This window comes from Stegostoma tigrinum, chromosome 15 (assembly GCF_030684315.1).
Source record: "Stegostoma tigrinum isolate sSteTig4 chromosome 15, sSteTig4.hap1, whole genome shotgun sequence".
Lineage (NCBI taxonomy): Eukaryota > Metazoa > Chordata > Chondrichthyes > Orectolobiformes > Stegostomatidae > Stegostoma > Stegostoma tigrinum.
The window spans coordinates 25,888,919-25,901,452 of NC_081368.1; the positions used below are offsets into that span (position 1 = coordinate 25,888,919).

Sequence of the window (12,534 nt, forward strand, 5' to 3'; positions counted from 1 at the left end):
AATTCTGCTAAATCGACTTCCTGTGGGAAACTTCTAAAAATCTAATTACATTAAATCACTGACTTCGCTTTAATAAATCTCTAACTTATATGCTTTAAAAAATTTCAAAATCAGCAATCATGATTTTCCATTCTTTCTATCTCTTCACCTATATTGTTAATGCAGATTGTAAATAGCTAAATCCTCAACACCGACTCTTGTGACACTCCACTATTTGTCGTCTGTCAACTTGATAATGTCCTACTTATGTCCAATGTCCACTTCCTGTCTGTTAACCAATATCCTATCAATGTTCATATTATACCCAAAAGGAAAGGTGCAGATGAGCTACACAATGCCAAATAATCAGTAGCTTCAGGTGTTGATGGAAAAGAAGAAACCACTTTTGCTCAAGAGAGTGCTCCAATTGGCGAGATTTCAGAGGGTAGACAGAAGAAACCAAAATTAAGACAAGAAACACATTTGTAGTGAAAAAAACCCCATAGAAGACATAGAACAAATTTCTTACCATCTTCCTGCTTTAAGTTCCTCTCAATGTTAGCCACACACGACGCACAGGTCATGCCAGTAATCTGAATAAAGCATTTTTCTGGCAGTGGAGCTTCTGTGCTCTGCCGACCGATGCTCAACTCCTGCATCTCTCCTTGCATTGAGACCATCCCAGTTTCACATAGACCATTCCTCATGTTTTTCCCTTTAACAGAGACTTTGGGGAAAACTTCTGTTGGTAACACTGCAGGTTCTGTACTTGCTGCAATACAATTTGCATAACATTTTCATTACATTTTGCATTACAAAATGTGTATCAGAATTCATCAAGACCATGACAACTCCACTTTCTCACTTGTCAGATATTAAGGGAGTCACTCAGAGACAAAATACACTGTTATAACGCAGGGCTTCCCTACAGAGTATTACCCTTATCGTTGGTTCTAGGAGACTTGCCCTTGTATGCTTGTGTAACATTTCCATTTTGCACATCAACCATCATTTAAGGAGCGTGCCACTGTATTACTGCCACTCTGCTTACTAGGAACGGCAAAGTTGGTGTAAAACTAAACCATATAGATCCTTACAACTAACTGAAGAGCTTGAGAGTTTTTTTTCATTTATTCATGGCATGAGGAGGATTCATAGGCTAGCTAGACCAGCATTTATTGCCCATCCTGAATTGCCCAGAGGGCAGTTGAGTCATCCACACTGCTATGATTCTGGAGTCACATATAGATAGACCAGGAAAGGATGGCAGCGTTTCTTTCCCTCGAGGACATTAGTGAGCCAGATGGGTTTTTCTTACAATCAACAATGGTTTCATGGTCATTAGATTCTTAATTCCAGATTTTTATGGAATTCCATCATCTGCCAGGGTACGATTTGAACCTGTGTCCGCAGAACATTACCCAAGTCTCTGGATTAATAGTCCATTAATATCATTGGACCATCAGCTCCCCAAGTTTAAAATGGTTTTAAATTGGGTCAGTAGAAGGAGAATGCACATTCTATTTTGCACAGAAATCCTTTCATAAATGAATCTGAGATGCTAGGGAAGCGATTGCTGGGCCCCTTGCTGAAATATTTGTATTACTGATAGCCACAGGTGAGGTGCCAGAACACTGGAGGTTGGCCATTGTTGTACCACTATTTAAGATAGGTCGTAAGGAAAAGCCAGTGAATTATAGGCTGGTGAGCCTGACATCAGTGGTGGGCAAGTCATTGGAAGGAATCCTGATGGGTAGGATCCACATGTATTTGAAATAGCAAAAACCAATTAAGGATAGTCAACATAGTTTTGTGCAAGGGAAATTATGTCTCACAAACTTTATTGAGTTTTTTGAAGTCGGAACGAAGAGGATTGAGGAGACCAGAGTGTTAGGCATGATCTATATGGACTTCAGTAAGGCATTTAACAAGGTTCCTCATGGTAGATCACATGGAGTACAAGGAGAACTAGCCATTTGGATACAGAACTGGCTCGAAGGTGGGTGGTGGTGGAGGTGGAGGGGTGCTTTTCAGCCTGGAGGCCCGTAACCAGCAGTGTGCCAAAAGGATCGGTCGTGGGTCCACTGCTTTCAGTCATTTATGCAAGCGATTTGGATATGAACATAGGAGGTATGGTTAGTAAGTTTACAGATGACACCAAAATCAAAAGGTGTAGTGGACAGTGAAGGTGGTTACCTCGGAGTACAATGGGATCTTGATCAGATGGGCCAATGGGGCAAGGAGTGGCAGATGGAGTTTAATTTAGATAAATGTGAGGTGCTGCATTTTGGAAAGGAAAATCAAGGCAGGACTTATACACTTAACGGTAAGGTCCTGGGAGCGTTGCTGAACAAAGAGACATTAGAGTGCAGGTTCGTTGTTCCTTGAAAGTGTCGTTGTGGGTAGACAGGACAGTGAAAGTGGCATTTGGTATGTTTGCCCTTATTAGTCAGTGCATTGAGTATAGGAGTTGGAGGTCATGTTGCATTAGTTAGGCCACTTTTGGAATACTGCATGCAATTCTGGTCTCCCTGCTATCGGAAGGATCTCGTGAAACTTGAAAGGGTTCAGAAAAGATTTACAAGGATGTTGCCAATGTTGGAGGATGTAAGCTACAGGGCTAAGCTGAATAGGCTAGGGCTATTTTCACCAGCGTGTCGGAAGCTGAGGGGTTACCTTCTAGGTTTATAAAATCATGAGGTGAGTCGATAGGCTCACCAGCCTATAATTCACTGGCTTTTCCTTACGACCTATCTTAAATAGTGGTACAACAATGGCCAACCTCCAGTGTGCTGGCACCTCACCTGTGGCTATCAGTAATACAAATATTTCAGCAAGGGGCCCAGCAATCGCTTCCCTAGCATCTCAGATTCATTTATGAAAGGATTTCTGTGCAAAATAGAATGTGCATTCTCCTTCTACTGACCCAATTTAAAACCATTTTAACTTGGATTGTAAGAATAGACCAGATCTTTTCCCCCGGAGTGGGTGAGTCCAAAATAGTAGGCATAGGTTTAAACAGAGGGTGGTGCATGTGTGGAATGGGCTGCCAGAGGAAGTGGCGGAGGATGGGACAATTACAACATTTAAAATGCATGTGGATGAGTATTAGAAGGAAGGGTTTAGAAGATTATTGGCCAAATGCTGACAAATGGGACTACATTAACTCAGGCTATCTGGTCAACATGAACGAGCTAGGGTCTGTTTCTTTCTATGCTGTTAGCTTTATGACTCATAGCAATTTACAGTTCTTGTTGCCCTGGTCTCTCATCCAAGCCACGAGTCTTCACAGTGAGCATTTACAGACTACTGACTAAAGAAAGGTGACGTCACAACTAGCTTGACTACTTTTTGAAATAGTACACTCACTTTCTGCAGGAATCAAACATACAGAACATGGCCGTAAGAGACTCAGCTTATTTCTCTCCTCGAATTAACTTTATAGCCCTGAAAGAAGTACCTCTTGACATTCTAGTCAAGATCGGTGAACCCAAGATAGATTCTGCAAGCTCACATTTATAGCTGACTGAGGCTGCATGGCCCTCTTCTATCATTTGCAGTGCTGTAACTAAGTGGGACTTGCTTCCTATATGAGCAGAACACTAAAGATTTCCTTAACGTTTGGTCAAGAGATACACAAACTCAACAGGGTAATATCAGCATTGTAATGTTACTGCATAAGTTAAATTCTCTCTTGACAGTACTGTGCCTAAGCAAAGCGCACTCTAAACATAGAAGAAACAAAAACGACAGGACTTCCCCTCTAAACATGGCATGCTGTCAGGAGGCACAAACAGGGGTGGTAATGATATAGAAAGAACAATGCAACTCATCCTTAAGATCAAGAGACTCGGGAAGGATGATCAATTCGGGTGTGCAGAGTTTCGAAACTGAAAACAATAACAAGAGAGGAAAATTTATTTTTAAGATTACAAAACATTACCAGGAAGAATGGCATCAAATCCCATATCATCTATGATCTCCCTCAGTTCCTCAGGATTGGTAAATAGAGGATCATATTCCACAACTCCATTGTGCTGTGCAAGAGAAACATGAATTGAGATCACTCCACTTTTGTTTGAAATATTTTCTTCAATAGTTTTCACACAAGAATCACAATTCATTCCTTTAATATCAATCACCGTCACACTGTTCAACTGATGCCTCCTTGAATCCACGGACCCTATCTGTGGTGAAGTTACTAAAGGATGTTCAGTAACACTGTGTGAAGACCGGTCATCATGACATTCATTAGGGAGTGAAACTTTGAAATTTCCAGGTGGCAAGGCCTCGATAGCCTGCTTTAAGGCATTTGGAGTAATCATGGCAGAGTTGTACTGAATCGTGGCACTCTTGGATTCCAAAGAAACCTTGATGTTGTGTACAGCTGGAAGTTCTGACAAGTTACTCTCAATGTTCGTTACGCAGGAATTACAGTGCATGCCATCTATTCTGAGGATCAAGTTTGTGAATCTGTTATTCACCTCCCATGGATCGGGTTTGGTCACCTGAGTTGCATATATTAGACGTTCAATGTTAAGATCAAGCTTCAGCGGTTTGGCCTTGGTTTTGATTGTGGCATTGAATCCAGCACTTTCGATTTGAGTCCTGAGGTCCTCTGGTGTGATGAGGTGGGCTTGGTACACAATTGTGGCTTCTTGACTATTCAAAGAAACTTAATAGTTAAAAAGAAAGATTTGGTTAATATTAATTAAATTCATTCAGGTAGTCTTTAAATTACGCAAGCTTAGATAAAAGATCTTGTAGAACATGAATTTTTTGATAAAATAGGCCAAAACATCCTACCCTCTCAATGGTGCAATAGACAAAAACTCAGATTTTGCACTAGGCCATAGCAAGCAGAAAGTCTCGGGATTAAATCCAAGCTGAGAGCAACAAATTCAGCAGATTGAGAAACTCTAATTGGTTTTGGGTGAGAGGTGAACAACAAATAAGAAGTGTCATGCTTTGGCTGCAATATGGTTCAAGAGTGCATTTTGAGCACACCAGCCAAGAATATAATCATGCTCAACTCTCCCATCTTCACACAGACCATGATTCAGTTAATGTTTACCATCCATGCTCACATTTGAAGAACGCCCCTTGGCCAAAATACCAGAGGGCTCCAAGTACCTGTGGAACTGAGCCGAGCAACAGTCAGCACCTCAGCCAAAGAGAAAGTGCCAACAAAAATACAAGGAAAATGTACCAAGGAAAATGTACCACAGTTCAACAAACATCTTTATATTTCAAGAGTGATGCTTTATTAAAATTGAAGCTACCATCTGAAATTTTAATCTATGTTTTCTTTGTAATTTTCACGTGTCCATTCAGTTCTATTTATAAATCACTTCAATTTTTTCTCTCTAATTATTTCCCAATAATTTAGATCAGAAAAATCATACATTTTCAAACAGTGAACAAGCCCTGTAATATTTATACCTCCCTCACCCAGTTACATGATGCAAAGTCATGCAGCAAAACACAGAACTGCACCCAGTCATAACTAAAATAGCCAGGAAATGCAGAATAAATTGAAATAAAATCTTCAGCACATACAATACTTAGATACCTATGACTTTAGTCAGATTTGAGATAGATGGCAAATAATCTCCAAAATCAATTACAGAAAACTATACTATAGTTAAAACAAAAAAAAATCTGCGGATGCTGTAAATCTGCAACAAAAACAGAAATTGCTGCAAAAACATTGTGGGCAGAAATCACAATTAATGTTTTGATCAAGTGCCCCTTCCTCAACTATATTCTCTTGTTGCTATCAAGATGAGCAAGAATAGTAACTAATGCATTCATTGAGAATGTTCATACTGGAAAGCACTCCTGTCCTCTGAAGTGCAAATATAACTATGATCCCAATCATGTTGCTGTGAGCATTATCTTGCCATTTTTTGATTAGTAAAAATCAGGTAATTAACATGTATCACTAGGGTGTATCTAAAGATTTACTTTTAGCAGTAAAGGTTTATTTTTAAAGACAAATAAACTGCCCTCCCTGTAGAGGCAACAAATGAATTTACAAACTCTAACTCAGAGCAAAGACACAATATAATGTCTTGGTATTTGCTTGTAACCTAATTAAACCACGTGAAATCTATTTCAGTTTATGTGTTTGAGTAAACTCAACTCTCCAATTGTAGGCAGAAGAAACCCATTTTGATTCGTTATTTTACCTGTTCTGTAACCTCCTTTGCCCATCCACTTAAAAGAACAATATTGGCAGAGCTATTTGTCAGAGCAAACATCTACAAGTCAGTACCAAGAAAACGTCAAAGAAACAATGATTTTCTTTAAGATCACCTTTAATGCGTTGAACACCTTGCAGCTTCCCAATTTTGCCTTCAATCGTGCTGCAACAGGAATGACAAGTCATTCCTTCAACCCTCATCTTCACCACCATTTCACTGCCTTGGATTGACCACATGTCTTCAGACATTGACAACTTCTTGTCCACTGCAGAACTGTCAATGATTTCCTCTTTAAAACTTGTTGTAGTGGGGATAAAGGAGAAGGCGGAATCATTTTCATCAAGTAGCCTTTTTCTCTCTGTGTCATTAGCATTGGGCACTTGGTTTGCAATCTTGAGGTCAGGCTGAGGAGCGAGTCCCCTTTCATTGCTGAGAAGGGGTAATTCTTGGGGGATAAGCACTGGATTTGTGTCTATTAATGTAGCTTCAAATCCTATGTCATCGATGGCTTCCTGCAGTGACTCTGGGGTCTGAAACTCTGGATCGTACGTGATAGCAGCATTATGGTTTTCAAGTGAGACCTGTAGAGAAAAACAAAAATCAAAGCACTTTAAAAGGGTAGACTCAAAAGCTAGAAAGGCAGAAGAAATATAATTTCTACCCAACAAAGAAAATAAAACATTAACATTCCCAGCTGCATAGCAAACTGCTCCGCTGTTCAAGCTCGCAACAGTAATTCACCTGACACAAGAATAATGCCTATTTTAAAAGTATACTCGTGCTCAGAAGCATCTGAAATAAAGAAATAAATAAATCAGGACGCTTCCAAATTTCTCTCACCTCTGGAGATGTCAAATTTAGCAAAACCAAGCTACAAGTGGTCCTCGATTTAGGAATGTCTGATTTATAAATGCTTGTACTTAGAGGCAAGATCCCGTATTATTATCCATCAATTTTTAAAAATCCAACATGTGAATGTTTGCTCATACTTACAAAAAGCTATCTGTTCTGACTTGTGTACAAATTGACCTACAAACATACCAGGAACAGAACATGTTTGTAAACTGGGGACTGCCTGTATTGCTAATACTTTGCAGAAAACAGCAAAGACAAATAAATGCGGTGCTCAGCTTGTCCTTGCCAACATTTAGCCCAACAAAGCTGGGCTAGCATAGTTTTTAATCTATGACCAGCTCCTTTCCAATGAGTAAACATACTTTCTGATGGGATGCTGAGCTAATTAGTTAAAGAGATGCCTAATTTGATCCCTATTCCATACTCAAGGCTCTTTAGGTTTCCTCAGGAACACAACTCATCTGGAATGAGAATCAAACATCAACGAGAACATAAACCTGAAGCACAGAAGCACAAAAGAATCCAACTGTATTCTGACGAAAGGTCACTGGGCTCAAAATTTTCTCTCTGCTTTCTTCCCAACCACAGATGCTTGACTTGCTCAAGCAATTTCTGTTTTCATCACTGCCCGACTTACTGCGCAACACAAGGACTGTTATCTTCCTTTTGAAGAAATCCTTTTCTACCCCCATCCCTCATTCTATCACAGTAAAACCACCTATGCACAACTGAAAACAAAGAAGGAAAACCACTTCCAAAAGAATAAACTTCAACTCAACAAAATGGACAATAGTCATTTTCGGGGATCATTTCTTGGGCATTGCCCTAGCCAAACAGACCCAACCTGCCTGGGTTAAAATCTAAAAAAAATCTGGCAGTAAACTATCAAACATCATTAACTACTGCATTGTCCATAACAACACCTCTACTAGTGTTAACTTGACAATTGATCAACACTTTCCTCTCATACAGTACAAATACTTACTTCCCCTATTAGTAGTATTCTTGCAAATTGTCTCATGAGCGCAAGGCAGAAAAAAGGTGACAAAATGCGTCTTTTCCAAGCAACAAGCTTTCATATAAAGTACATGAATAATTTGGTCGCGCAAAACTTGAATGTTGCTGAAAAGAAGTACATGTTAGAGACACATTACACAGCGGAGTCGAGATACAGTACAAAAGTAGGTAAATGAATATAAAAGTAGAGGAGTGCAGACATTAGTGAGACCCCACCTGAAGTATTGCATACAATTTTGGCTAATGGGTATAGTTTTAAAACAAAGATGAGGAGAATTAATTTCCCTAAAAGGGTCATGAATCTATGGAATTCACTACTACAGAGTGCAGTGGATGATGAGACATTGATTAAATTTAAGGAGGAGATACACAGATTTTTAATTAGTAATGGGTTGAAGGGTTACGGAGAGCCAGCAGGAAAGTAGAGTTGAGGCCAAGACGAAATCAGTCACAGTCATATCAACTGGCACAGCAGGCTCAAGGAGCTGAAGTGCCTTCTCTTGCTCCTAGTTCTTATGTTGCCAATGCTTTCCATCTTGTACTAAATCAGGACAACAAAGGAAAGCAAAATTTCAAATTTCAAAAAATATCACAGCAATTGATAATACAAGAGCAAAAGATATTGATTGTCTGGCAAGTCACTAACTGGCCAAGGCACTGTCATAGAGAAAACAATGGAGAACTATCAACAAACTTAAGATCATCAGTCGGGCTCACTTATACTTGCAAGTGATAATATATACAGGTACCCAATCTTTATAAACAGAAGGAATGTATTCAAACTCAAATGTCTCTATTGGATTTCCCATGAGTTTAGAGGGGCCATAGGCCCTGTTGATATCTCCATGGAAACACCTCAGCCAGAGTCAACTTGTCTAAATTTGGTGGTTTTGCATTGGTTCTTGAAAGCAAGATGAGAAGCTTCAACACCATGTCTTTCTGTCCAAAATAATGGAAATACAGACCATATGATGCACACACATTAGCACGAAAGATCAATAAAGCAAGATATCTAATTCTGATGAAGAGTTTGTGAAATATTAACATTTTTCCCCAAATGTTGACTGATATGCTATGCGTTTTTCACATTTTCGATGTGGCAGATTTTCACTTTTAAGCCTCTTGAATACAACATTGTTTTAGATGTAAACGGCATGAAATAGATTGATCTTTTAATAAGAAAACTGAGCTACACTTGTTAAATCTCAAATCAAATAATCTTTGGCAATATTACAAACTTGTAATTGTTTGCATAGTGTCACTTCATTTGCTGGAAGGAATTTCAGCTTATTGAATAGTTTCATAATTCATCTATTTAAGATCATTATTCTTTTTTAAATAGGAATTTGAGGACTAGCTATTTCTTCTTGTTGTGATGCCTTCTGTCCTTTGTTTAACAGTGAATTGTACAGTATAACAAAATCCTCTTAGCTCATCAACACCACTTCTAAACTAGTATAACGCACAAATGAATGCCAGTGAAAAAGTCTGCCCTGTTTCCGAGATAGTCGGAACTGCTGATGCCAGAGAATCTGACTGGATTAAGGCATTTCTGAACGCATATATACCAGAGACATTAACAGGTCTCCTGTATTTTCTCAATTCAATGTCAAATCATATGGGACCCCAAATGTGGTCTCAGTAATTCATAACGAGATGGGTCTTGATCCCCTTGTCTTATACTGATTTAATAATCTGATAAAATAGCCACTTGCTTGAAGAATATGAAGTTCAGTTTTCTGAGGATCGGGTATCTTTGGAATTCCCCTCCTCAAAAAGCATGGATGCAGAATCTTTCTTTTTTTTAAAAGGCAGAGGTAAAAAGATTCTTGATTACCATGGGGATGAAAGAGTTTCAGGAATATACAAGAATGTTGACTTGAAGTTAAAATCAGATCAGCCATGATATTATTGAATGGCAGAGCAGGCTCAAAGAGCCAAGTGGTCTACTCTTGTGATTGATCAAATGTCAGGTTGGCACTAACAAACAGCAAGCCACTGCGCACTATGTTGACAAACCATCCCCCAACCCTCAAAGTTTGAGTAAGGTGATAAAAGATTGATGCAATATGGTAACATCTTCCAAGATCAAGCAGTGTACAAATAATTAATATCTTGCCTCACACAAAGTACATGGGCAAAAGACTTGAAATCTAAGGAAGGATATACTGCCTTCAGATCGGTACAGAAAAGGTTTGTAGGAGTAGGTCCCTGTTTTGCATCTTTGGGATTGTCTCGCCTCAAAGCCTGGAGATATTCTTTAAGGCTAAGTCAGATTTTTGAACTTTAGGGGAATCATGGATTAAAAGAGAGCAGGCAGTAATGTGGAGTTGAGGTTAAAATCAAAATCAGCCATAATCTTACTAAACGATGGTGCAGCTCATATTTCTAATGCATTTATGAGATCCAGGTCCATGAAACTTTACACCTGAATGAAATATTGATTTTCTGAGGCAGTAAAGTAGAAAGCTGGAGAAAGGGAAACAGAATTTGGGAGGAACAGAAAATAAGCAGTTGCCGTAATTGCTTCTATTACAAGTAATATCCACCCCAACTGAATTTCAGAGCAAATGTGTGATGGTGTGAAATCACTTCAATCTTCCCTCTCAGTTTATTTCAATCATTAAGTGCAATATCAAGGCTGAATTCAAGTGCTACCTTCAGCTTAACATTAAATAATTCAGTTTCACTACTTTGTTATGTTACACTAACAAAATAAGCAAGCACTTCTTCCCGTCCATTAGTGAAAAGAATAAACTTTGCAGAGTTCAGGTTGAACTTTTAAATAGTGTACAGAATACAAATCCACCAAAAATAAACATACAAATCTGCACATTAAGAGGTTACTTTGTAAAAATAGTAGATGCTCATGTTCTCATTAAAATTTGACTGTATTGAAATGTTAATTTGTCTTATATAAGCAAATCCTAATCACACAGCAAGGAAAAAACGAAAACCAAAAGAAAAATCAGTTCAGTTCTCATAAATAGCAGTTGGCAAAAGCCGACTGTAAATACCTGAGCTAGTACTCAAGCAAGAACAGGGCCAAAACTGATTTTAATGCTCGCTGCTAGACTAAAAAAATCAATTTTAATTATTTGTCTCCCAAGCTGGTCCTCAACAGAAACAGACAGATAGAAAAGTCTATAGATTTGTAAAGAGAACCTAACCTTATGGCTGGAGATCTGCTGAACTGACATGCTGGATTTCTTTTATGGTCCTCTCTGTGAAGCAGATATCAAAAAAGTGAGCAAGAGTCCAGCGTTGTTAGCTTAGGAATCGCCTCACTTTTTAATAAAATGCAGATGGGGAGTACATGAAAGTCAGCAAGGTCTTCAGTTCTTTCGCCACGTTACAGGAATCTGCAATGTTATTCCAATTTTTTGTTCTGATAACTACCAGTCTACGTCAGTGTTTGGCAATAATTCTCCACGCAAAGCAGCACAAACAGCTGAGGAAATTTGACAGTCTAACTGCCAAGATAATTTCAATCGCTCCACCAAACAACATCTATGCAAAAGATTTAAAAGCATCAGGTTTCAGCTACTTGGCAAATGTTGAACTGCTGCTGGTCAATCTGGAATAAAGTACTGTATCCAGGAAATAGACAATTTTTTTCATTACAACACCAATAAAAATGCTCTGAGCTATCGTCAGACGAATCCTCCAATTATTTTGTACTCTATGTGCCTGGCAGCGACAGGCAACCTGCCCTTCAATGAACAACAAAGCAAAGTTCATTACCTGAAGCATGTTCTTAATAGACTGATCAATTCTCAAATTCTATTGCACCACACTTTTCACGTGAGCAATTCAAGTACTGCAGCACACAATTTTTTTTTAGAAAGAAAGATTTCAACTTGAAGTAACAAATAATTTGAATTAAGCAATTTGATTTAAAAAAAAAGATTGCACTAAGAGGATGTACAGAAGTAGTCTGGGAAAAGTCTTTGACTTGCAATATACAAGTAAGAGCAAAATGGCGAGACTCAGAGTATAAAACCCCATAAATATGAGGACTGTATTTTCGCCCTCCTGAATTCACCGACAACACCACAGCCCTTTGGTTATCTAGTCAGGTAGCTATTCCTTCACTTACAAATGCATCCACTTAGGAGATGACTAGCAGGCTATTAGATTAAACACAGCATCAGAGACACGCCCTGCCCTGCCCTGCCCTCACCTGACATTTGAAACATCATATTTTCCAGAAGTAACTGAATTACAACTGAAAGCATATATTTTTTCTTCCTTTCAATGAAGTGCAAAATCAACAATTGTGACACCATCACGTATCAGTTATTACAAAACAAAACATTCTTTTTATTCAATCTTGAGATAAGGGATCACTTGCTGGGCCAGCATTTGTTTTGCATCCCAAACAGTTCTTCAGAAGGTGATGTTGAGCTGCCAACTTGAACTGCTGCAGTCTATTTTGTGTGTAGGTTCACCCACAATACAGTCCACAAGGGAGTTC

At 38.8% G+C, this 12,534-nt stretch overlaps 1 protein-coding gene across 5 annotated transcripts in view; it reads right to left on the minus strand.

Moving 5' to 3' along the window:
* atp7a (ATPase copper transporting alpha) overlaps positions 1–12,534 on the minus strand; it is an 80,724-nt gene that overhangs the window by 45,882 nt on the left and 22,308 nt on the right. For 4 of the 5 annotated variants that reach the window (XM_048544141.2, XM_048544143.2, XM_048544140.2 and 1 more), the window contains exons 3-5: positions 6,298–6,766; positions 3,923–4,654; positions 509–751 (exon numbers count right to left, since the gene is read on the minus strand). In XM_048544141.2, coding sequence (XP_048400098.1) covers positions 509–751; positions 3,923–4,654; positions 6,298–6,766 — 1,444 coding nt within the window. Of the gene's footprint in view, positions 1–508; positions 752–3,922; positions 4,655–6,297; positions 6,767–11,227; positions 11,609–12,534 lie in introns of those variants that run through there. The other variant, XM_048544142.2, reaches the window with a different exon arrangement.